The sequence below is a fragment of the Chelonia mydas genome, chromosome 3, assembly GCF_015237465.2.
Source record: "Chelonia mydas isolate rCheMyd1 chromosome 3, rCheMyd1.pri.v2, whole genome shotgun sequence".
NCBI classification, from domain to species: Eukaryota; Metazoa; Chordata; order Testudines; family Cheloniidae; genus Chelonia; species Chelonia mydas.
In genome coordinates, this window is record NC_057851.1 from 30,501,716 (window position 1) to 30,528,380 (window position 26,665).

Consider the following 26,665-nt stretch of genomic DNA (forward strand, 5'->3'; position numbering starts at 1 on the left):
TGTAGGATGTCTTTTAATCTTTTCACTTCCCTCAATGCACTTTTCTGACCACAAACCCACTCAACCTCAGCAGGTCAAATTCCATACATTTCACAGCTGCTGCCCTCCTCCACACATGCAAAAAATGTCTCTCCTGTTGCCTGAAGTTGAATTCCAGCTGACTTCATCCCTGGCTTTTGGTAAATCTTCCCCCTCACTCCTAACATTGCAGCAGCAGTCTCCCTCTGTCCCAAAAGGGCTGCTGTGTATCTGTGTAGAGGGAAGAGTGTGGGTAGTACTAGAATTCAGGAGTGGAGTCAGCTGGGATTCCTATTCAAGCAGCAGGAGAGAGAATCCCAGCCTGAGTCAGAAAAAGGCAACAGCTGTGATAAGTGGAATGTGTCTGGGTGTGAACGTGGGTGTGTGGCCAGAGCACAGTGAGGAGCAGGTGAAGGAAAAGTATCAGCTCGCTTTGACTTTAGTCCTACAGGCTGGTACTTGTTAAAAAGATTTTGGCTTTTTAATGTGAATGCTTGATTTTGGTGGAGTTTTGCTATCAGAGAATTTATTCCACTGTATTTATATAAGATCTTATGGCATGTTGGGCCAAAATTATGTTTAAAAATTAACTTTGTTACTCTTCACTCATACACCTTTTTGATATTGTGCCCCATACCAGTTTCAGATCAGATTTGCTGAGTCAGTAGGGGTGATAGAGCTTTGATACATTTTTTTAAAATGCTTTCTTTATGCAAGCATGGTGTTGTCTTTGTAGGTAAGGTAGCATGTACATAATGAATTTTGTGTTAAGTTTTTAAATTCCTGCAGAATACGTGTTTTCTGTTTTGTTTTTCATTGACCAATATACTGAGGTCCCAAAAGGAGAGGGCTAATATATCTGACTTGCTCTCCAGCTGTGCAGTGTTCCTCAACACTCTGCTAGTTTGCAATGGAGAATGTTCCTGCGTAACTGTTTGACTACTACATTTTTCTGTTTGTGCCACTCAAATGTCATGTGACTAAAGAAAAGGGAGAATAAAGCACTTGGCTGTTATGGTGCTGGCGGTGCTGCGTAAGTAGGTAGGCAGATACTGTAGGTAGAAATATGGTGTGAGCAAAATGCTTCGGAATTCTAGGATTATTTCACACACCAGTGTGAGCAGATTTTTGTGAATTACAAAATGGCAGATTCCAATTCTCCATTATGATACTTCACCTCCGTTGGAACAGTTGAAAACATCTGCCATTCAAAAGCAATCTCTGAAGTCAGTAGAGAATAATGCCTCAGAAATGCTACACACTGTAAAATGAATAGGGGATTTGTGTGTGTGTGTAGGGTGATTTAAGTACTGCTGAAGTACTAAAATACAGCAATTATTATTTTTTAAAAATTCTAAGATCAAATTTTATGCTAATATAGGCATGGCTGTTTATGCTGTTTCAAGTGATCTGAGAGATAATGGTTATATTTACACATAGTAATGTTTTAATTAATAAGCTCTTTCTGTTGCTGTTCTGAACCTTGGAAAAAGCCTTATCCTGGCCGAGGCTGAGAGCCCGACCCTGACCTAGACTGATCTCTCAGCCCTCCACCCCAGCCAGGGCCATGTGCGGGAGGGGCCGAGCTCTCAGCCGCCCTCCTCCACCCTGGCTGGGGCCACAATATGGGGCTGAGAGCAGAGGGCTGGGGTGGGGCCTTGACCAGAAGAGGCAGGGCCTCAGATGGAAGAGGTGGGGGAGGGTTAGCCTCCCCAAGGGGAAACTTCACCCGCTGCCTATGAAGATGAATATTTTCCTCAATTCAGAGACTGATCAATTGAAACACAAAAAGGCTTGTGATTTGCCCGAGATCACAAGTTCTTTTCTTGACTCTGCTGCTGATTCACTCTGCTCTCCAGAATTCTTGTTTCCTGCTTCAGTGGCTACAGTTGCTGCATCTCAATATTGTATCCATGGTAGAATTTATGGCATTTTAAAAGGTGTCTCCCAGAAGTGTAGCCAGCATTGGTTGGTGCTAGTTGACTCATGGCATGAAAACAAAATATTAGTCAAAATTATAAATATTTATTGGAATATGTATTGATTTATGCTTGAAGACTGTCATTACAGTTTAGGGTGAGTAATGACAAATTATTAGCCTCACTGGTTGTCTTGAGTACATAGGGTGTTTTCTCCTTTAGGTAGGGTGAAGACAAATATGTGACAAATAAAGTACTCAAAACATTTTTCAAATATCTTTTATTAATAATCTGAACCATGAAATTTAGTTATGATAATTAGAATTAACACAGTTCATGTGTATGCATATTACTACATATTCAGTTCTGCCCTTGGAGACAAGAATTTGTTTTCTAATAAATGTGCATTGGCACACACACTAGAAGAAGCAGCAGCATTTTGGGCACTGAAGTGGAGCATCAGGGGTACTGGCATGAGCAAATTATGCTGAGGCCATTCAGCCTCATTTTCTAAAAAATTCAAAGCAATTTCATGTTACACTGTGGTAGAGGCTGCCTTTTTAAGTAGAATAACTTAATATACATAGACATTAAGATTCATGCTGTGGCCTTTATATAACAGAAGAAGGGGCTCTTAATACATAGATGTGAAATCCACTTTCAAATACAAATTCTGTAGAACTATGCCCACCATTCTTCAGGCAGAATATTATACAGTTGTCCTGCCATTACACAAAATATGTAGCCACCCCTACCCCCTACAAGAAAAGTAAGTTACTTAGTTGCAATGTTTATAGTTTGGTAGAGCTCAGGTGCCCTGATTGGGTTTGGAGCCCCATTTTGCTAGGTGCTGTCCATAGACATAGATGTGGTCCTTGCCCTGAAGAATGCACAATCAAAGAAGGTGAGCAATACATGAAGAGTGGTGGAAGAGCAGGAATCCCACAAGTTGTTCATAATTTACATATATATTTTTATAAAGCAAATAACACCCCCCACTCCCTAAGCGGTGTAGAGTCAGGGTCGACGTAGTTAGGTAGACGCTGCCTTACTTACGTCAACCATTACTGGCCTCTGGTAACTGTCACACAATGGCCCATGCTGACCGCTTTAGTCACCATTGTGAACTCTGCTGCCCAAGGGCTACATAGACTGAAAGCCCTCCCCCTCCCCCTTAGAAGCCCCTTGTATTTTTGAAATTCCCTTTCCAGCTTGGCAAGCAGACCTAGCAGCTCTCTGTGGTTGAGTGCAACTGCTCAGGTGACCATGCCAGCTACATGTTCCAGACGTGCTCCTGCCTGGACTAGATGGGAGATATTGGATCTCCTGGGCCTGTGGGGAGAAGAGACTGTGCAGACACCACTTTGAACCAGCTATAGAAACATGGACAGCTATGTGCAGATTGCTCATGGGATGCAGGAGAAGAGCTATGATGGGGACCAGCAGCAGTGGTGTGTCAAAGCAAAGGATCTGCGGCAGGCATACCGGAAGGCCAGAGGGGCCAACAATCAATCTGGTGCCAAGCTGCATGCCTGTCGCTTTTACAAAGAGCTGCATGCCATCCTTGGCAGAGACCCCCCCAACCCCCGCAAGAGCACCGTGGATTCTTCCAAGGAGTCCGAGTCACAGGACCCTGCTGTGAACAGTGAGGATGAGGAGGTGGATGAGGAAGAGGAAGAGGAGTAGGAGTAGGGGAACAGACGACTGGGAGATCCAGCTGCACAGTGAGCCAAGACCTGTTTTCGACTTCACCGCAGTCCTGCCATTCCTACTCATTGAGCACGTGTGAACCCGGTGCAGGGGAAGGAATCTTGTCTAAGTATGTGGTTTGCTTTGAAATTATAGGGATGGAACCCCCAGTTAGCAGGACACATATTTCGATTACTCTTTTATACTTGTGCTAAAAGAAGTAGTGGCACAACCAAGAGAGGTTTTCATTCCTATCTGGCGTTGCAAGTTTCCACAATGCAATCACCACTCACTTCTCCGCTGTCAGTGTAGCTCTCGTGTTGGTGTCCCTGCGTTGGAAGGCTGGGGTGAGTTTGGCATGCAGATCCAAGAATGTAGCTTTGCACATCCAAAAATTCTGCAGCCACTGTTTGTCATCCCAAACCTTCATTACAATGGAATCCCACCAGTCAGTGCTTGTTTCTTGGGCCCAGAACCGGCACTCCACCATCTCCAGCTGCTTTGTGAACACCACCAATAACCTTGAATTACTTCTTTCTATGTCCCACGGCAATCTGGCCTCCAAGGAATCATCATGTTCCCGATGGCTGCTCTTACAGCTGTGAAAATACTGCAGGATCATGCGCCCTGTGCTTGCAACGCTCATGACAATAGTGCAGAACTGAGCAGGCTCCATGCTTCTTTCAGAGATGGCAGACACCGAGGAGGGACATGCGGGTTTGTGGGATTTTGAAAAGAAGGCACAAAAAGTATGTGATGCAGATGGAATTATGGGATGGAAAACAATGCATTATGGGAAATTGACCCCATGCTCTCAGTCACCTCTGCACAACTTCACCAAGCATGCAAAAACTTCGCAAAAGATGCTGCACTGGATGGTGGCAAGTTGCACAGTGGGATACCTACCCATGGTGCAGTGCACTCTGCATTGATACAAGCACTCCTGGTGAGTACATGCACTGCCAACACAAGGAGCAAAGTATGCATGCACACAAGTGATGTACTAACTGCGGCAGCTGTATGCCAATGTAACTTGAGTTGACATACGTTTGTAGTGTAGACATGGCCTAATAGGTGGAGGGGATTCCTAGGCACAACCCACTAATTTGTCAGTAAGAAGGAAGTATATTCAAATGGCTTTATGGAGAGGCTTTTATGGTATGGAAGTGCATTGCAGCATCTCTCTTGGGATGGGAGCAAAAGGCCAGGTTGCCTCTACTAAGAAGGATGTGGTTTGTGTTTATTTTTCTCCCCGTTATGAGGGCAGACTAAAAAGATTTATTGTCCCTTCCACCAAATCTGCTCTTGCCCCGCCCCTTTCAATGTTTGGGTCCCTGAATCAATCATTGGAGTCCTCCAATGATGGTTACCCAAACACACATTTTCCAAAGACAATACAATACTATAGTAAAATTAAGCAAATGGTCTTGACTTTTTGGTGCTAGCCTGGAAGGATTGTGTACCCATTTGAACTCCAAAGTGATCCAGGAAAAAACCGCATCCATTTCCCAAATGTGCAGCAGTATGTTATGTTTGAAGGGAAAACCTTTTCCTGGTCAGAACAAAGCATATTCTATTATGCTTGGCAACGCCTCTACTGTGGCATACTTTAACAAAAATTTGGGTTGAAATCTGCCTCACTGAAAAAAGAAGCCAGTCTTCTGTTTTCATGAGTGTAGATGCATCTTTTATCCATCAGGGCAAGATTAATAGCTTACAGACTTGGGAGCTTGTCTACATGGTGGGGTAAAGCGCCCTAACGTGTTACACATTAATTGGTCTGTGTAGGCACTTCTGTTGTGCATTAAAGTCTCCTTAGTGTGTTTTAACTTACACCATCAGGGGCTCGTTCACCTGCACATCTACCAATGTGATATATACCATCACGTGCCAGCTGTTTTCAGGCGTCATCAGTGTGGTGCTTTGCTCTGTTCAATGTTGATAACAGTCATCTGCATGCATGTGTGTTCTCCCTGTGTGCTGTCCCTGCTCTGCACAGATAGCTGGCACAGCAGATCTCGAGCAAACCGCCCAATGACCACAGATTCCGATAAGGTACGAAGGCACCCGGCCAGGCTTATTGCCAAACAAAACACAGTCTCTAACTCCCCGGATCAGATGTCTACAGTTCTGCTAGTACATATATGCTCCCTGACAATGGACCAGCTCAGTCAGTGGTGGGATTCTCCACTGCCCCCTAGGCCAGACAAAGATATCCACTCAGGGATGCATTCTTATACACAAGTACAAACAAGTTACACATCACTCCTGACATATTGAGGTACAACCCCTCTACGTAGTAAGGTGCCGCCTCTCACCTTGCACATGTTGGTTCGAACAAAACAACTCTATTCATCATATTACCTTTTTGCCCCTGTCTTTAGGATGGATCCGCCTGTTCTTTATTATCTGTGTGTAATGTGCAAGTATTGGAGTGTTCTGGTATCATCCTGGCATATGTTTATATCTCTAGAGTCTAGTACCTTTTAGGTACATGTATTTTTGCAACATCAGCCCTTTCTTTGCCAGCTTCTGTGAGCAGGGCCTGCCTCTGGCTCACAGTTTAACTTTGCTTTATGTTAGCAAAGTCTTGAGCATTACTTTAGTTCAGGCCTCATACCGGGCCTCTGATACCAAGGGTTTATGTTTCAGGGCCTCATCTTACTACACCAGCAATGCCCCTCTGCCATGTACATTGGACAAACCGGACAGTCTCTATGCAAAAGAATGAATGGATACAAATCAGACATCAAGAATTGTAAAATAGTAGGAGAACACTTCAATCTCCCTGGTCACTCAGTAACAGACTTTAAAAGTGTCCATTCTTCAACAAAAAAACCTTCAAGAACAGACTTCAATGAGAAACTGCAGAACTGGAATTAATTTGCAAACTTGACACCATCAAATTAGGCCTGAATAAAGACTGGGAGTGGCTGGATCACTACAAAAAATAATTTTCCCTCTGTTGATACTCACTCCTTCTTGTCAACTGTTGGGAATAGGCTACATCCACCCTAATTGAATTGGCCTTGTTAGCACTGACCCCCACTCTTGGTAAGGCAACTCGTATCTTTTCATGTGCTGTATATTTATACCTGCTTACTGTATTTTTCATTCCATGCATGTGATGAAGTGGGTTATAGCCCACGAAAGTTTATGCCCAAATAAATTTGTTAGTCTCTAAGGTGCCACAAGGACTCCTCATTGTTTTAACTTAGTACTGTTTCAAACAGCACTACCAGCAGGGTCTACATGGACTAATTAATGCACAACACTTCAGTCTGATTTAGAAATCACACCCCATTGCGCACATTTCCACACTGTGTAGAGCAACCCTTAACAGGCCATAAAACAGTCAAAGTAAAATCTGTATAGGTGAATATTCTTCATTATGAGAGAGAGGATAAACTGGTGATAGATCTGTTCGCATCAAAACTTAGCAACGAGATTCGTGTGTTTTTCACATGGCTGGGGGGGAGAATATCAAGATGCATCGAGGGATGCTTCTCCTGTCCCAACCATGGTTGAGGATTGTGCTTATATATTGTTCCTCTTGCCTCCACCCTCAGTTTCACCTTGTCAGGTGCTGTTCAGATGGTGAGGAAAGAAGAAACAGGCTTACGCTCTATAGCACCACATTGGCCAAGAAACCCAAGTCTCAGAATATTGCAGCACCTCCCCTTACCCTTCTTCTGAACAGACAGGATATTTTGTCTCAGGGGCTCAGTGTTTCATCCATGTTAAAACAGATTGATTTTTCACTGCCTGGTATATGAACAGGGAAAATTAATAAAACAGAGCTACTCAAAAAAGGTAATATATCTAGAACTGTGTGGGAACTGGAATTTTCGTTTTACTGGGAATTCTGTGATTTTGAAATTTTTTATTCCAAATAAAAACAAAAGGAAAAAAATTGAAACTTTCTGCAAAATGAAATTTTTGAAAAACCTTCATTTGGGGTCAATTGAAACATTATATTGTGTTAATATCAAAACATTTTCTGATTTTGACTTTATTTTATATAACATATATTATAAAATTAATTTCAAAACTGTCTGATCCATGAAAGAAAAATTACAGATAACAAAGGGTGAGTGAAAATCTGGTCCCGTTAAAGTCCATGGCAAAACTATTTACTTCAGTTGGGCTAGGATTTCACTGAAAATATTTGTTGTTAAAAATATCAGTTCTTCATTCCTTTCTGTTTGCTAAAGGATATTCCACTTCTCCTTTAACCCTAACATATGCTCTTCATTGCATTGATGCACCTGCATTCTCCAGGGTGCACAAGAGTTACCAGTGTTAATTTAGTTCTGCCTGATGAGGTGTGACATACGCCTTTTTACCAATACAAAGGAAAAGTTGAATGGAAAAATATGCATAGATTTCTGTTCAGGTGGCCAGAAAGAAAAAAGAAAAAATCATGTCATTTGAAAGGATTGGAGCTTTTTTGTGGAAAAATCTGTAGATCAAAAACTCAAAGATATTTTTTCAACCAATGTAACTTGGCAAATGAATTGTTAACCAGCAATGATATCGTAATGCAATACGTATGTGTAGCAATGAGAAAAGAAGTCTTAGTTTCTTTTCTAGTCCCTGTAAAATTAATTGCCTTGATGATCAACTAATGTGTAGTAGAATATTGCTGAGGGTTACAGATTGGCCAAAGTTTATGCTTTTAAAAAACTTGTAATAATGCAATTTAAAAACTTTGGATGGTGTATTGACTTGATAACCTTGCTTTGGGAAATACAAACTTTGGAAGGCACTAAAACCTAATATGAGAGACTAGTACAAAAATATCAGCAAACTTATAGGAGAATTAATAAAATATATATCACAGCTTCTTAAATTATTTATGTCCCTGCTGATATACAGTACCTTCTATTTAAATATACTGTTGCACATGTCAATTCTATCTTTGCTTTACTGTGCTGTATGATTGGAACTTCACCTGGACTAGATTGACTAATATATGTAGATGCACTCAGTTGACAGATAAAACCGGGTTATCTTGACAAAAAAGTTTTGTGAAATAATCCTAGATGTGTTTGCCCAGATATATTCTAAATTAATATGCCTCTTAACTGTTTGTTATAAAAGATTTAATTTGTAGAACTGTTGAATAAGTAGTCACATGCCAGTTTTTTCTTGAAATTTATCTGTAAAATAAATATTGACTTTACCTTCTGGTAGCCCACATTTAGCAGTTATAGATGAGAAGGTAATTTCAGTTCTGAGTAGGGTTGCCAACTTTCTAATCACACAAAACCGAACACCGTTGCCCTGCCACTTCTTTGAGGCTCCGCCCTACTCACTCCATCCTCCCTCCCTCCGTCACTCGCTGTCCCCCACCCTCATTCACTTGCTCATTTTCACCATGCTGGGGAGGGTCCCTTTTCAACCAGGTGTTCCGGTGCTGGGAGGGAGGGGAAGGAGTTGATCGGCAGGGGCTGTAGGTGCATGGGAGTGGGGGGAGGGAAGGGAGCTTGGCTGTCGGTGCGTGCTGAGCACCAGCTAATTTTTTTCCCTGGGTGCTCCAGCCCTAGAGCACCCATGGAGTCAGTGCCTATGGTTTTAAAAAAAAAGATTTTAACTACTAAGAAAGATAATGCTTCTAGGTACTTATACAGCACTTTTCATCTTCAGAGTGATCTATTCGGCCTCAACTAAGTGCCATCACATCCTTCATTAATGAGCCAATTTTCATTTAACCAGAAAGTTCAAGATTATCACATGTTTCTCTCAGTGCAGTTTTAACGAGCTCACTAGAGTTTGGGCCACTTCCTCATGTACAGTGATCAGATACTTTGATGCAACTTTCTGATGGTTTGTTTGAATTCTTATGCAAGTCCATTTTAGAGCAGCTTTATTTTAACAAGTTAAAAGCCAGTATCAGAAATGTTTTTCACACACTCCAACAACTAAATTAACTCTTTAGATCTGTCCAAAAATTTACCATCTTCAGCACAAAGTCCCCTTATCCACCCTTTGTCATAACTGATTAAAATATTTTCATCTATCAAAATTACTCCTTGCATTAGGAGAGTAGAGTTTTTTAGAGCTGAACTACATGAAGTTTAATTAAACTATGACAAAATTCAACTATGAACTGCAGAGAAAAAATGTGAGCCAAATGACATTTTCCCTCCAGCCAAGTGAATTTGAAAGCAGGGTCTAAAAACAGCAGCATTCAGGAGGGTTGGGAGGGTGGGGGAGGAGCAGTGTGCAGGAGGTGTTGCAAGGGAGGGGGAGGAGCAGGGATGGGGCGTGCTTGGAGTAAGGGGAGGAAAGAGGCAGGGAAGAGGTGGGGCGGAGCAGGGGTGAGAGGAGGCGGAGTGGGTGCGGCCTTGCAGGAAGGGAGGGGTGGGGCAGGAAGAGGTGGGCAGGGTGGAAGCTTGGGGGAAGGGGGCGGGGCCTGGGGTGGAACAGGGGTTGAGCACCCCCAGGGAAAATTAGAAGCCTGCGCCTGTGTTTTGAACTATTTTCCTATTAATGTACAGTTTAGAATTACTCAGTAATTTAGTGGGGAAAATAGGTACGTACAGTAACTCCTCACTTAACGTCCTGCTGGTTAACGTTGTTTTGTTGTTACGTCGCTGATCTGTTGGGGAACATGCTCGTTTAAAATTGAGCAATGCTCCCTTATAACATTGTTTGGCAGCCGCCTGCTTTGTCCACTGCTTGCAGGAAGAGCAGCCCGTTGGAGCTAGCTGGTGGGGGCTTGGAACCAGGGTAGGCCGGCAGCCCCCCATCTGCTCCCCTAAGTTCCCTGTGCAGTAGCCGCCCAGCTGGCTATCAATTGCTGGGCAGTTCAGGTGTCCCTCCCCCACAGCCTTGTGCTGCTCCCGCCCCCTGCCTTGGAGCTGCTCCCAGGAATTGCTGTGCAGGGGTGGGAGAAAGGGGGGTGCTGATACCTGGGTGTTTCCCCCTTTCCCCCCGTTCCTGCCCCCCCACTCCTGTACCCCATCTCCACAGAGCGGGGGGAGGGGGGAACACACGACAGGACTCAGGATGGAGGGAGCTTGCTGGCAGCAGCTGCTATCTCAACTTTCTGATCTACTTAAAAAGGCAGTGTACTTAGAGTGGGATCAGCATATGTAAAGGGGCAATGTGCCTCTCTCTCTCTCAGACACATACACACACACAGTGTGTGTCTCACACACACACACACACATGCACCCCCCCCCCCCCCGGCACTTTGGAAAGCGGAGGGAGTAGTGCGCTCCAGTGGGATAGCATGGGTTCATCATCACTTTCAGTTTCCGCAGGGAATGTTTGTAGCCACTGCCATGCATTTATTGTCTCCTCCCTCCATTTGTTCTGCCTTGTAGAGTGTGAGGGTACATTAACAACAATGTTAATTGCGATAACATGCAATAACAACAACGTTAATTGAGGGCTCAGCCGAATGCTTTTTCATCATTTAGCAGCAAGGCATTCCCTGGGAAATATCCCACCCTCTGACTCCACTACCTCAACCAAGCTTCACAATCCTCATCGCTGTGTACAGTATTAAATTGTTTGTTTAAAACTTATACTGTGTGTGTGTGTGTGTGTGTGTATATATATATATATATATATATATTTCCCTGGAACATAACTCCCCATTTACATTAATTCTTATGGGGAAATTGGATTTGCTTAACATCGTTTCACTTAAAGTTGCATTTTTCAGGAACATAACTACAACGTTAAGTGAGGACTTACTGTACTGAGTTTTCAGGTAATATAAACAATATTGAGGCAAGATCAGTACTATATGTATGAAGGTAAGTTTTGTTTTAGACCATTGTTTACAAAATTTAGACATTATTTTGCTATACTCATACAGTCTAATTACCAATAGGTGTCATTTAAGATTTTAAAATGCATACAGATATTTGCACAAGAAATGTTATCACACAGGTTATGATGGTTAGCATGTGTCCAGTTGGTTAGCCAAAAATACTTTTCTTGCCTGAGCAGATTGTTCTGGTACATCAAAACTAAGAATACTGTGCTCTGTTAGCATGAAACTGGGAAATGGTGGAACGTGTAGTTATCTGTTTTAATATAGGAGTTTCATACAAGAGAGTTGTATGCAGTGTAGTTGTAGCCGTGTCAGCCTCAGGATATTGGTGCAACAAGGTGGGTGAGGTGAGGTAATATTTTTTATTGGACCAACTTCTGTTGGTGAGAGAGACAAGCTTTTGCACTTACACACAGCTCTGCTTCAGGTCTGGGAAAGGTATTCCGAGCATCAGAGCTAACTCCAAGGTGGAACAGATTGTTTAGCATAAGTACTTAGCACATATTCAAGATAGACTGGCCCGTTAACACCTCTCCAGTCACAGGACAAAAAAAGGGGGTTAGTGGGTTACAGTAAGCCATAAATCCAGTGTCTCTGTTCAGTTGATGATTTTTAGTGTCTAGCAGAATTATAAATTTAGGTGTCCAGGCTCGTCTTTTGAAAGTGTTCTGCAGGTTTCCTTTGAGGATGAGGACTGATAGACAAAGCCCTGGCTGGGATAATATAGTTGGGGTTGGTCTTGCTCTGAGCAGGGGGTTGGACTAGATGACCTCCTGGGGTCTCTTCCAACCCTAATATTCTATGATTCAGATATAGAGTGGTCGCTTGTCTCTCTCACCAACTGAAGTTGGTCCAATAAAAGATATTATCTCATCCATCTTGTCTCTAATACAACAAAGCTGTGAGATGAAACTCTGCCCCTTGTGGCTGGTGAAATCAAGAGGGATGGGAGCGAGGAATGTTGAGACCAGCTTCGATAGAGATTAGTATCTTCCTTGAGGTCACTGTGCCAGGAAGGCATCTGTTTTAGAATCTATTTCTAGACATTGACAGTCTAGGCAATGAACATTCTAACCTGCTCTTTAGAAGAAGATGATTGAGCTAAGTTGTGGCAAAGCAGTGCCATCTGGTGTCTTGTAATTTACTTGACCTTTTAATCAGGCACCTGTTCTAGACATGGAGATTGCAATAATTTCACTGGTGGTTGATCAATGACTTGGTGTTGCCAAGAGATCAAGTGTGTATGCTTATCCTCCCCAAATCTCTGAGATGACTTCTGTACCATTGACTGTGAGGTTTTGTTGAGCTGCTTGTGGACCCTGACAGGCTGCAAAGGCGTTTCACAACAGTTTCTCAGATTTTTCCTTTCTGTGGGATCTGAAAATGTGGTGTTGGACAGTTGCTTACATGCTCTCAGGGCTGAAGTGACATCAATATTTAAAATTCCATTTCTTTTGTCTCCTTGTATCTGGATGGTGTCATTTATTTGCCTTACCAGGGTTTGGTTGGCATGTTGAGACTTGAGTGACTGCTTTTGGGCGGGTAGCATCTAGAGTGTGTAATATTGTGATTATATCGATCACTGAAGGAGGGGTTACACCAAGCTTTGTTAGTGAGATTCTTGACCGCTCATGAATGCTCAGGTAATGTGATGACCAGCAGTTCTTATTTCCATCTGTCTTTGACCAGGAGGTTGAATAATCTTGGATGGTTTTGGTGACTTCGTTACATACAGACAAGGCTTCCTTTGAAGAACACTTGCAAGCTTGTCTTCATGCACATTCTGCAGGGGAGCATGTGATGACCTCTTTGCTGGGGGGAAATGTTACTCTATTCTTTCCCACTTATAACAATTGGCTTACTACAAAACTTGCAAACTAACCATAGGATCATAATATTTCCTGACAAACTTAAATTAAGAATTTCCAAACCTTTACATATTTAAGAGTTGTACAGTAACTAAGATGTTCTATTGCTGATTAGAAAGTGGGAGACAAAGTTAGTATCTTTACCTCCTTGAAATTAACAATTTTTCTTCATTAATTATGTTTTCAGGAATGACCTTAAAGAGAGAGAAATGAAGGGACAGGTGATAATGAACTACATAAGAACTCTCAGTTTTTTTGGTGATTTCTCTTAAAGCATCCAGGAAAGGGTATAGGCAAAAGTCTTCCCTTACTGATGCTATTAAGTGTTACTCTCTGCCAAATAATTTTATTTTTACATATTGTAGCCTTTTATTCTATTTAATGTTAATTATACTCCAGTGGATTCTGCTCTGGCAGCTACAGTCTTAAGTTCAACAAAGTTATCTCTGTTCTAGATCTAGAGCCCATAGGAACACATGAAACCATAGGCAAATAACATACAATTACAAGAGCATTTATCTTTAGTAGTTTTATTAAAGTTACCAACAAAGTTATAAATGTCACAGCATATACATTTCCTAAAGATAAGTACAATGTACCAGTTATACCTACAGACATATTCACATCCTCCTAGATGGTGTTAGAGTCTGTTGGCCCTCTCATGGATTGATCATCAATATGGGAGTGGTTCCTACTGGAGTTTCCCATAGGAAGCTCAATTTTCCTGCTCTGGGTACCTTTTCTACACTGTGAGTCTGTCTATACCTACATTCTGCACATGTACATGGAAGTGTCAAGCCTCTCTTTCATATTGGTCTGTGTCCCTTAGAAACACAAGTGACACCAAATTTTATAGGCTGTATAGGTTCTCGTTGACGGACCACCTTTATCTTACTGTTAAGGCACATGTTAGAGACAATATTTGTTGTTGCAGCATTTTATAATTTAACTTTCCGAGCTACACTTTCACGATATTACCAGTTGGTATTTCTTTTCCCATAATTTTTCGGGTTATTTCTCGGTCATTAATTTATGCCAACATTTCATGTCTCCAAGGTCTAAAATAGCTAAGCCAAAGTCTTACATACCTCGGCCCATGGTTTCTTGTGTTTCAGCTTCTCTTACTCATGTCTACTACATAATTCCTCTAAATACCGATCAATCTTATTCTTTTGTAATCCTATAAATCAACTCTAATTAACATACAATGAATATATATGGCATAACATATTGATTAATCATAACATCACACAATAAATGGATAAACTAAAATCATTGGCTACAATATAATTCCTCTAACTACTTGACATATGTTTAAATTTTGGTACATGCAGCCAACCTTAAATACTAGATAGTGCTTAATTTTATAAAAATCTCTATATGGTTTAAATATTTCTGTCATGTTGCTACCTATTTGTTTTAAGTCAATTAATTGGTCTCTTCATACCATTTATTATCTTAGTTCAGGGGTGGGCAAACTGTGGCCCGTGGACCACATCCAGCCCATCAGATCTTTTAATCTGGCCCTCGAGCTCCCGCTGGGGTTTGCCCCGCTCCGGTGCTCCAGCCAGGGAGCAGGGTCGGGGGGTTTGCCCCGCTCCGTGCATGCTGTGGCGCCGTGCGGCTCCCGGAAGCAGCGACATGTCCCCCCTCCAGCTCCTACACTTAGGGGCAGCCAGGGGGCTTTGCATGCTGCCCCTGCCCCAAACGCTGCCCCCACAGCTCCCATTGGCTGGGAACCGTGGCCAGTGGGAGCTGCAGGGGCAGCGCCTGTGGATGGGGCAGTGTGCAGAGCCACCTGGCCAGCGCCGCGCCTCTGTGGAGGAGCTGGAGAGGGGACATGCCACTGCTTCTGGGAGCTGCGGGGACCGGGCAGTGCACAGAGCCACGTGGCCGTGCCTCCGCATAGGAGCTGGAGGAGGGACATGCCATTGCTTCCGGGAGCTGCTTCAGGTAAGCACCGCCCAGAGCCTGCACCCCTGACCTCCTCCCACGCCCCAACCCCCTTCCCCAGCCCTGATCCCCCTCCTGCCCTCTGAAACCCTCCGTCTCAGCCTGGAGCACCCTCCTGCACACCAAACCCCTCATCCCCAGACCCCGCACTCCCAGCCAGAGCCCTCACACCTCCAACCCCCCACACCCATGCCCCAGCCCAGAGCCCTCCCTGCACCCTGAACTCCTCATTTCAGGCCTCACCCCAGAGCCCGCACCCCCAGACGGAGCCCTAACCTGCAATTTTGTGTGCATTCATGGCCTGCCATACAATTTCCATACCCAGATGTGGCCCTCAGGCCAAAAAGTTTGCCCACCCCATCTTAGTTGCTCTGTGTCATGTTGTCTCCAACTTTACTAATAGAAACAACCCATAAAATACACAATTTCTATATCAGCTTAGGTATGTAACACTTTACAATTCAAAGAAAAAAATGCTGAATTATTTAATTTATCCTGTTTGTGATCATAACATAATTTAACTATATATACAAATAATTCAACATTTTTCGTTGAATTGTAAGGTGTTGGGTACCTAAAATGATAGAATCCCTTTAGTTAATCTAATCTATTAACTTGAAATCTTGTCACTTTAAAATATTGGTTAAGCGTTTCAAGTACTATGTGTTCCCCTGATTTTTATTGCCTCTTTAAAAAAAAAAAATTGTTTTTTCTCTTTAATCCCATCCCCCCCCCCCCCCCCCCCCCAAGTCTTGCAGCACAATATTTTTGTCTTTTCTTGTAGGTTGTCACCTTAGGTGTTGTAACAATAGTGGGTAATATTTTCAGACAAGAGTGTGAACTTTAAGTTTACAGAGTGCATTATGTAATTTTTTTAACCCATTTTTTCCTTGTTACCTATTATGTGTAATCTGTGTACATTCTATCTAAGGATTTACTATAATGTCCATTACTCTGGTATCTAATCGCTACCCTATTTCTTCTATTCTCTCCCTTCTGTTTTGAATTTCCTGGTTATGCTGTGTATGATTTTGATTTCAGTTAGACCCCTATGTCTATCAAGAACCTGTGTCACGACCTACAGCCCTGATCTTGCAAACGTTTATGTGCATGCTTAACTTTACTCCTGTGATTGTAACAATGGGACTACTCATGGCAGTGAAATATATGCTTAAGTGTTTGAAGGATCAAGGCTTAAGATTGTAAGCTGTTGGTGGTCCTCCTGAGGGCATTCTGCACCAAAAAAATTAAAATTCTGCACCAATAAAATAAAAATTCTGAGCACAATATTTTAAAATTCTGAAAAATTCTGCAAATTTTATTTGTCAAATAAATGTGGAGACTCCAGCATGGCATTGGGGAGCACAGGGCATGCTGCACAGAGGTGGGAGATCACTGTGCAGCTCACCCCCCAACCCTACTATAAAAGATGTTCTAATGCCGCCACATGCAATGTGTCAACATTTATGTAAAATGTGTTTGTTATACATCTGTGGTTTCTTATATCTCAATTCTAACTTGAGACATAAATGCACTGTTTTTCAATAAATGCACTAATGTGCTTGTTTGAAACAGAAGTTAATTACCTGTTCTAATCCCTGCCAGAACAGCTGCAGTGGATGTACAGTGCTCAGGTTTTGCGTGTAGTAGAATCAAGGAATCTCACTGAGAAGGAGTTTAATATATGAATTAACAGAATGTTTGTGTATCACTTTTTTTTTTGTTAAACTTTAAGGGAGATGAAAAGGGTAAATGTTGTTGACTGGATTCTTTCCATTGTTATAGCACTTGCAGATTTTATAACAGCAGTTTGAATTACGGTTGCATGTATGTATATGAAGGTACCTACACTCTCTATAAATTGCCACAATAGATGCTTTCTGTGATATGTTTTGCACACCTATGGAAAATGAACCAATGTTTGTCATAGGGTAGCAAATTTTTAATGGTATTGTGGTACTATATATAGAATTTGGGTGCATTAAAACTTGAAATTGTGTAATACTTGCCAAAAATGTATGAAAAAATGAATCTATTTAACTAACTGCTCTGCCATAATAGATAAAATGTGAATGTTTTTAGTCCAAATACAAACTGCAAGTGACTTGGAACATTGGAGCAATATGTTTTCATTGATTGATAGCCTTTTTGGAGTAACTAAATAAAATATAATTGTTTTTCCTTTTCAGATATTGCTTTGTTTTTGCTTTGGGATACCTCACTATGTGCCAAATTACTAGAGTCTATATCTTTGATTATGGACAATATTCTGCTGATTTTTCTGGGTAAGAAAAAATTATATACTCCATTTCCCCCCACCCCAACAACAACATGTAGTAGAGCTTGTCTGTCTGATGTGAAACTGTATTTACTCTTACAGTAAATTGTTGGATGATACAATAACTCGAATTTCAATTACTAAGTTTCTGTCACTACCTGCAATGTTTGGGCAACAAAAAAATCCAATAAGTGGTTTTACAGCAAATCTATTTTTGAAAGGCACAGCTTTAAAAAGCACTAATTCAATGGTATTTACATACTAATTTGATTTAAAAGTGGAAGTTTAAAAGTCGAAGGCCATATTCCCTAGTGGAGCCCTGGATTGGAACTCAGGAGATGTGGGTTCTGTTCCTGGTTCTGTTGGTGGCCTCTTGGGTGACCTTGAGCAAGCCACTTACCTGCTGTGTGCCTCAGTTTCCCCATCTGAGAATTGGAATTATGATACTGGCCTCCTTTAATTGCTTTGAGATCTACTGCTGAAAAGCACTATATAAGAGCTAGCTGATATTATTTATTATGCTATTTTTCATACCAGACTTCTGGACTTGAAGTCAGAAAGCAAAAGGGAGCACACAGTGTATTAATATTAAAAAATTATGTCAGGAAATATAGAATTTATACTAAATAGTTCAAATAGTGCCATTTGCCCACCATGAATAACTAACTAACTTCCTTCAGGTATATAAATGCTCATCCAAAGCTCATTGAACTCAATGAAAGCCTCCCATGGAAGTGAACGGGTTTTGGATCAAATCCATAGAGTAATGGTTTGGGAATACTAGTGGAATCTGAAAAGTGACAAGCATTTTTTGGCATAATTTGAATTATTTACAGTAGCTTCTGATTAAAATGTGAAAACTTATCAAGAGCTTCAGTAGTATCTGAAGTGCTGGAGACTACTGTTGTATCCTGTATTCTACTGTGATAACTGTTGGAATTTGAAGCACATTGATTTCAAACTCAAGATTTACTGAGTTTTACCAGATTCACAAATGTATATAGTTCAACATACGTTTTCTGGGAACTGGTAAGTTGGTGGAATGTTCCATCAGAAAAACATAGCGAAAAGCACGTCTTTTATTTCAAGAAATAGCACTAAAACAAAAAATGAAAAGAAGTTATCATAAGCAGGACAGGAAACAAAACTTTGCAACTTGGGGTCCACCCTAGTCCAATGATTCCGGATGTAGAGCGTGACCTTCCCAAAGGCATCCTCCTCTTCTTCAGCAACCAATTTATAAAACGTCCATGAGCATCTGTGGAAGCTGAATTGAGACCCCTTGTTCACCAGCAAGTGCCTCAGTGCTCTGTCATGTGAATTTTATAGACTAAGAAATAAGATTTTGGGGTGCTAAAGCAAAGGATCTGTTTCAGCGTTGAGAGTGGCAAAGACAAAGACTGTTTCTTGGGAGGAAATGTTGAGGTTGTTACAGTGTTCTTCCTCCTTATCAGATCTGTGATATCCTGTTGGTATCTGCTTTGCATAGACTCTTCTGCCAGATCAATGGTTGTGGGTATAACAGAAGATGAGAATGAGAGGGACTTGTATTTCGCAAGACACAGCTGAAAAAATTCTTAGTAGAAGACTGATTTAAACATTAATTGTTATGAGGGGAGGTAAAAGTAGAAAGACGATGAAGAATGGGATCTAGTGATATAGCTATGGAGCTCTTGCAGGGGGCTGCTGCTAGAGTCATCCAATTTAAGGTAGAGATGGGACCAGTATATCATATAGGAACTGTAGAGTTAGTTTCCAAAGAAGCAGAGTCTCGCAATAATAGGTGTTTTTTCCCCTTAAAGTCCCAGCTCCTGGTGAGAGGTGATTACATGATCATCTTAGTTTACTTTTTTTAAGACTGAAAGCTTCTGGCTCTCATGACTATGGAGAAAAGCTTAAAAATGTGAATTCTAAAGGCTCACAAGGCTCAAAACTCACAAAGGCAAATATAAAATTTATTATATTTCAGATCTTATTATTTTAAAGCCAGGCTTATAACTTCAGGGGATCTGACTTGTGTTATGAATGCTCGGGTTGGCAATACTGAGATTCATGTACAGGCAAAAAACATACTAAGCCATTGGTTAGTTGCAGTCCCATAATTTTTTTTTTGTCATCAATTATTTAGTCTCCAAAGCAGATGTTGATGTTACTTGGTACAACGAATAAGAGTTTCAAATAGAGTTTGAAGTGTGATAGAACAGAATAGGCCAAATTTATTTCAGATTTAACTCCACTGAAATCGGTGAATTTATATCGGAAATTAATTTAGGCGCAGTATATTTGGTTGAAACAAGTAGAAATTCCACTTATAGTTGGACATAGGCCCAGATGTATTGTAGTCTGTGTCTTTTAAAAATACATACTTAATAGAAGGGAATTGCCCAGTCCAATTATTTCTTCCAACTCTTTCTTAACTCAGGTGGTGCTTTCCTGTTCCTGTGCAATTATTGTATTTTGTCACTTGAAGGCCAGGGACTTTAACCAATTGCTCATATTCCTGTTCTGTAAACTGTTACCTTTTGTGTGTCTGTGAATTTCCAAACCTGTTCTAGCTGCACAGACTTTTTAAAAAGAAAAGTAATAAAAAAATTCACACAGTAAACACTTGGACCTACTAAAACATAAGAATTACTGGCAGGGCTACACAGTGATGGATAGGGCCAATGAACTGCCGACTAAGCTGCCTTGAACAGGGGCACAACTCTGTAAAAAGTGGAACTGGCAGTTGCAGGAAAATACCCATATATATTGCAACATTAATTTGACATGTGGTTTACCTTCCAGACTCTTAGTTGTTTGGGGATTGGTGGCATAATCATGTAGGCATCTAGCTACCATGTGATGGGCATACTAGAAATGCTCAGTAGATATTCAGTACCAACAGAATACAGTATAAGAAAAATACTACAGTTCAGAACACACAGATTAAAAAATATTACAGACTGGGCATAATGTAGAAGATGAGTAGGTTGCAAGTTACTATTACTAAGATTGCGACTGTATACTAAATCTTAAGTCACCATGACCTAAGCAGCAGCTAACTTCACATTCCTACTGCTCTTTGAAAGGGCATTCCTGGGCATATAACAGCTAAAAGTCAAATGATTCAAGTATATAAACAGAGGAGGAATAATCACCAGTAGTGCTTTAACTCATGGAGCAGGTCCTCAAGGAATCAATTCTGAAGCACTTAGAGGAGATGAAGGTGATCAGGAACAGTCAGCATGGATTCACCAAGGGCAAGTCATGCCTGACTAATCTAATTGCCTTCTATGATGAGATAACTGGCTCTGTGGATGAGGGGAAAGCAGTGGACATGTTGTTCCTTGACTTTAGCAAAGCTTTTGACACGGTCTCCCACAGTATTCTTGCCAGCAAGATAAAGAAGTATGGGCTGGATGAATGGACTATAAGGTGGATAGAAAGTTGGCTAGATTTTCGGGCTCAACGGGTAGTGATCAATGGCTCCATGTCTAGTTGGCAGCCGGTATCAAGGGGAGTGCCCCAAGGGTCGGTCCTGGGGCCGGTTTTGTTAAATATCTTCATTAATGATTTGGAGGATGGTGTGGATTGCAGCCTCAGCAAGTTTGCAGATGACACTAAACTGGGAGGAGAGGTAGATATGCTGGAGGGTAGGGATAGGATACAGAGGGCCCTAGACAAATTGGAGGATTGGGCCAAAAGAAATCTGATGAGGTTCAACAAGGACAAGTGCAGAGTCCTGCACTTAGGACGGAAGAATCCCATGCACCGCTACAGACTAGGGACTGAATGGCTCGGCAGCAGTTCTGCAGAAAAGGATCTAGTGGTTACAGTGGACGAGAAGCTGGATATGAGTCAACAGTGTGCCGTTGTTGCCAAGAAGGCCAATGGCATTTTGGGACGTATAAGTAGGGGCATTGCCAGCAAATCGAGGGACGTGATCGTTCCCCTCTATTCGACATTGGTGAGGCCTCATCTGGAGTACTGTGTCCAGTTTTGGGCCCCACACTACAAGAAGGATGTGGAAAAATTGGAAAGAGTCCAGCGGAGGGCAACAAAAATGATTAGGGGACTGGAACACATGACTTATGAGGAGAGGCTGAGGGAACTGGGATTGTTTAGTCTGTGGAAGAAAAGACTGAGGGGGGATTTGATAGCTGCTTTCAACTACCTGAAAGGGGGTTCCAAAGAGGATGGATCTAGAATGTTCTCAGTGGCAGCAGATGATGGAACAAGGAGTAATGGTCTCAAGTTGCAGTGGGGGAGGTTTAGGTTGGATATTAGGAAAAACTTTTACACTAGGAGGGTGATGAAACACTGGAATGCGTTACCTAGGGAGGTGGTGGAATCTCCTTCCTTAGAATTTTTTAAGGTCAGGCTTGACAAAGCCCTGGCTGGGATGATTTAGTTGGGGATTGGTCCTGCTTTGAGCAGGGGGTTGGACTAGATGACCTCCTGAGGTCCCTTCCAACCCTGATATTCTATGAACTCTGAATTTCCTGGGTTTGTAACGTTTTTTTGGGACAGCTGCAACATCTCTGTAACTTGCTTTTCTAAATCTGTAACGGTATGTCTACACTGCAGTCCGAGGTGTGTTTGTGGAAGCATGTGCTACTACACTGCTATTTTTGGCTGTGCTAACGTGAGTAAAACTAGTGCAGGCATATGTACTAATGCTGCCGTTACACCTTGAACTGCAGTGTGGACATACCCTAAATTATCGATATGTACTTTCAACCTTCACTCTATATTAATAAAAGGATAAATAACCAAAGTAAAAACAAAATAAAAATAGTAACGATAAGGTCAAGAACAACATAGTTTATGTAACATGCCTGCAATATGACTTCAGAAATCATATCAGCATGAACTATTGCAAACTTCTTTAGTAATGTGATCATCTTTGAAAGCGTAGTGTACATACTTCTGATTTTTGGTTTCTAAACATTAGACACCCGTGAAAATGAAAGGTGGTTTATTAAGTTAAAAGTTCCAGCTTGTTGTATTTTCTTTTGAATATGGGAAGAAAAGCTTTACAGCTAGTCAATAGAATATATTTACAGTAAAATCTTTATATAGAAAAATTAGATGTACCAAGATATCCTTAGATAGCCAAAATACATAGTTCTCTGTTTCATATCTTGTTACTTCTTTATTACATCCAAATAAATTACTTGTTTTTGTTGTGAATATGTGGCCAAATTAATTCTTGAGATCTGCTGTCCTGGATTTTGATTTCAGCTGAGCTTCTTAAGGGAATTATAGCCATCTATTCACTTCAGGGATTGCTATTGTCCTATGCATACTGCTGCTGTTGCTAATTTATAACAACGAAATAGTCTTCTGTGCTTTTCGCCCCTTACTCCTCCCTCTTAAAATATATAAATAACAGCCCCCCCATTCTCTCTCCCCCCCCAGTGAATTTATATTTTCTTCAGTTAAATTTCTGGAAATTTTCTCTTATTTATTTAAACATTTAGGGCCCAATTCAGAAAAATATATGCATTGCTTTACCAAACTGTTTAAATCCTGGATAGTTATAGATCTTGACTCTTCGGTGGACTGACCTGCTGTATGTAAGGAATATTTTCTCCTCACTGTGTAAACGTAAGACCAAGAAACTTTTACAGATCTAAGCTCCAGTGGTTAGACATTTTGTCCTCTTCCAGTGGGGATTGCTAGTTTAACCTATTCCCAATTTTAAATGTGAAATTAAAACGTGGATATTCTTATTTAAAATGTCTTTATTTTTTCCCTTGTAACAGCCCAATGATGATAATTACACAGAAGATCACTAGTCTGGCTTATGAGATTCATGATGGTAAGACTTTTTGCACTGCATTCTTTGACTTTAATTCTTCACAAGTATATTTTTTATAATTTCCCTTCAGTTTATTTTTTCAGAAAATTAAACCATGAGTTTGTGCTGTGAATTTTATTATCCCACTACACATTTTGGCGGGGGCTGGTGGGAGAGATTTGTTTTGGTAACTCAATTGTTGGTTCTTTAAATATTTGCTAAGGGACCAATTCAGCAAAAATCATGGTAGCCTGCACAGAATGCAAGCTCTGAAAACAAGTCTCATTGTTCAGAAGATACCACGTCACCAAAAGATTGGCCTGCCGTGCTCTCGGCCCCTTTTGGGCTGGGGCATGGATCCCTAATGAGTTAGCAAAACAGAATCTCCAAATTCAGAGATCAGCGTTGGATTCACAAATTTGTAGAACAGGCACTAGTTGCTGTGACTTTACATGACATAAATACCACTTTTACTAAAAAGGGAGTAAGTAGAGAAGAAAGACTTTATACTTTTTTCTCCTTTTCCTAATCTTGTTCTATGCTATGTTTAATTATTTTGTATAAGACTCTGTGAATTTTAATTTTTTAGTGGATATAATATGAACAGAACTATAATATGTCAATTGTATATTACTAACATGTTTAGGCATGAACAAAGAGGCTGCGTAGTTATATATGACAGGTTTCAGAGTAACAGCCGTGTTAGTCTGTATTCGCAAAAAGAAAAGGAGTACTTGTGGCACCTTAGAGACTAACCAATTTATTTGAGCATGAGCTTTCGTGAGCTACAGCTCACTTCATCGGATGCATACTGTGGAAATTGCAGAATACATTATTATATACACAGAGATATACATGGTATACATATATTATATATACAGAGATATACATGATATACATATACATATACATGGTCTCTGTGTATATAATAATGTATTCTGCAATTTCCACAGTATGCATCCGATGAAGTGAGCTGTAGCTCACGAAAGCTCATGCTCAAATAAATTGGTTAGTCTCTAAGGTGCCACAAGTACTCCTTTTGTTGTAGTTATATATATATCTCAAAAGGTTAGAGAAAAGTTGACAGGAGGTGAATTGTCCCAGTGTGTGACAATATATATAAGTGAATCTTAAGGGTGGGACTGAAAGAAACGATTGGTATCAGGTTATTTTATGAGCTAGTTTGATTTCTTGTTTCAGAGTAGCAGCCGTGTTAGTGTACTGCAAAAAGAAAAGGAGGACTTGTGGCACCTTAGAGACTAAATTTGTTAGTCTCTAAGGTGCCACAAGTCTTCTTTTTCTTTTTGATTTCTTGGTCACTTTGAGAAGTAAGAATGATAGTGTGGACCATGAAAAAGACTGACAATGTACCTTCCACTCAAACTACTTTAATCAATTTTAAAGTGCTTAGAGACCAGATTAAATAATGAAAGGATGACTTCTGGGATTATAGCCACAAGCAGCTGGGGTAAATTTACCTGTTCCATTGAAACAGGTTTAAGAAACTTCTGATCCACTGTTTTTAAAAGCCGTGTTTGTGTAAAATGAACTGAAATGGTGGCTAGACAATCCTCTGTTATTTCAACTGTTGTGCATTATATTGTTTGTGTCGCACTGAAGTATGCTTGAATAAGCTCTGTGATTGTTTCCCCTTGGAAAATTCATGAAAATGTGATGTATATCTCATGAGACTAGTCCAGTGAGAAAATTTTTAAATAAATGCATTTGTTGTAAAATAATTGGGGTTTGTTTTACAAATATATAAGTCAAATTTTCCAACTGTCTATAATGGTGTCTTCCAGTCTCTGTTGTCTGGATCCATTTTATTTATTGAATTGTAGAATATCAGGCTACAGGAATTAAATGTTATTGCTTCAACCCCCTCGATTTGCATGTCTCTTTACATGCATAAGGATGGGCCTCTACTCTAAGGGTATGTCTACACTTACAGAGTTTTTGCACTGTAAAGTTCACCGGTGATAGGGAACTGGTGAAAGTAAAACGCTGGTTTGTGTACTCACTCAATTCCTCAGGCATCAGAGAGTGTTTACACTACCAGCACTTCCATCGCCCGATGAGAGCAGCGTTGTAGGGCAGCTATCCCACAGTGCAGCTCTCTGGATAGGTCTTGTGGGAAGGCGGGCTGAGTGGAAGGCATTCTGGGTCCCTGCTCAGTGCCCCGTGCTGCCCTGCTTCATGTCTCAGGAGCCCCATTACTTCCTGGTTTCTTCTGTGGCATTTTTTTTTAAAACCTCCTGCTCTCTGGCTGCTTTCCCCACCACATCTACAAACAAAGGGAAAGGGAGCTTCAAACTTCCCGGGGCTTACAGAGGGAGGGGTGGGCATCAGAGCAGCGGAGATGCTGGCCAAAGTGGTCGCTTTTGGAACTGTGGGATATCCTCTGGAGGCCAAAGGGTGTTTACACTGCTAGAACGTGTCTTCACTTTCACAGCAGCGCAAAAAGGACAGAGCTGTATGCCTCTTGTGAAGGTGGTTTTCTTTTTGCGGTGAAACTTCTTAGTTTTACTGCAAAAAGTCATTAACAAGTGTAGATGCTCCCACAGTTTTAGCACAAAAAAAGGGACTTTTTGCACTTTAAATGGTAAATGTAGACATACCCTAAGTATCTGGCAATCTATATTGAACACAGCTAATGTTGACAATGTAGGAGGGAGAGGAAAGAATGACAATGACTAACTGGGCCTCTCTTCCGTTAGTTCTGTGCCTTTGCCCCTCCCATTCACTCAGTCGTAACTGGTGTCACACCTATTACTGTTTCACTTCAGAGTCTCTCAGATTTCAAAGAGACTAATTCAAAGAGATGATTGTGTAAACTATTCTTACATCTATTACAGCCCTTACAACAAGTCAGTACCTTTTAAAATGTCTATTTTAAAGATTACAGTTTGAAATTCCAAAGTTCCACAGATTTGTTTTAGAAGATTCAAGTTAAGATATTCACTGAATTCCCCTGCATCTTAAACCGTGCTGTGTCACTCTGTCAGTGACTTTCTCTCACTCTGTCTTTGGCCTCTCTTTGCGCAAAGGTTAATTTTTTAAATGGTCCCCACTGTAGCAGTATCGGGTTTGCACTGGTGTGTCGAGATTAGCTTGTCACACTTTCCTCTTCTCCTTGCCTCTAAATTTTAAAATTTATAAAATAGTCAAACATTTGCTCCAGGCTGAGATATGACACAGAATATCTCAACTCACTACACTTTCTTTCAATACCATGTTTTTATAGGGGAAAAGAGAAGTTGAGCTCTATTCAGTCAAGGGGAAAGAATGCAAAGTATATACAATAGATCAGAGAGGGTGGTGGTTAGTTGAACTGTTTCAGAGGAAAATACGTTCAAAAGTACA

The 26,665-nt window shown here is 41.1% G+C and overlaps 1 protein-coding gene across 6 annotated transcripts in view; it reads left to right on the top strand.

The window, feature by feature from the left end:
- MBOAT2 (membrane bound O-acyltransferase domain containing 2) overlaps positions 1-26,665 on the top strand; it is a 214,264-nt gene that overhangs the window by 108,481 nt on the left and 79,118 nt on the right. For 5 of the 6 annotated variants that reach the window (XM_007053183.3, XM_037894108.2, XM_037894110.2 and 2 more), the window contains 2 exons: positions 17,429-17,524; positions 23,268-23,323. In XM_007053183.3, the coding sequence (XP_007053245.2) occupies positions 17,429-17,524; positions 23,268-23,323 (152 nt within the window). Of the gene's footprint in view, positions 1-17,428; positions 17,525-23,267; positions 23,324-26,665 lie in introns of those variants that run through there. The other variant, XM_037894112.1, reaches the window with a different exon arrangement.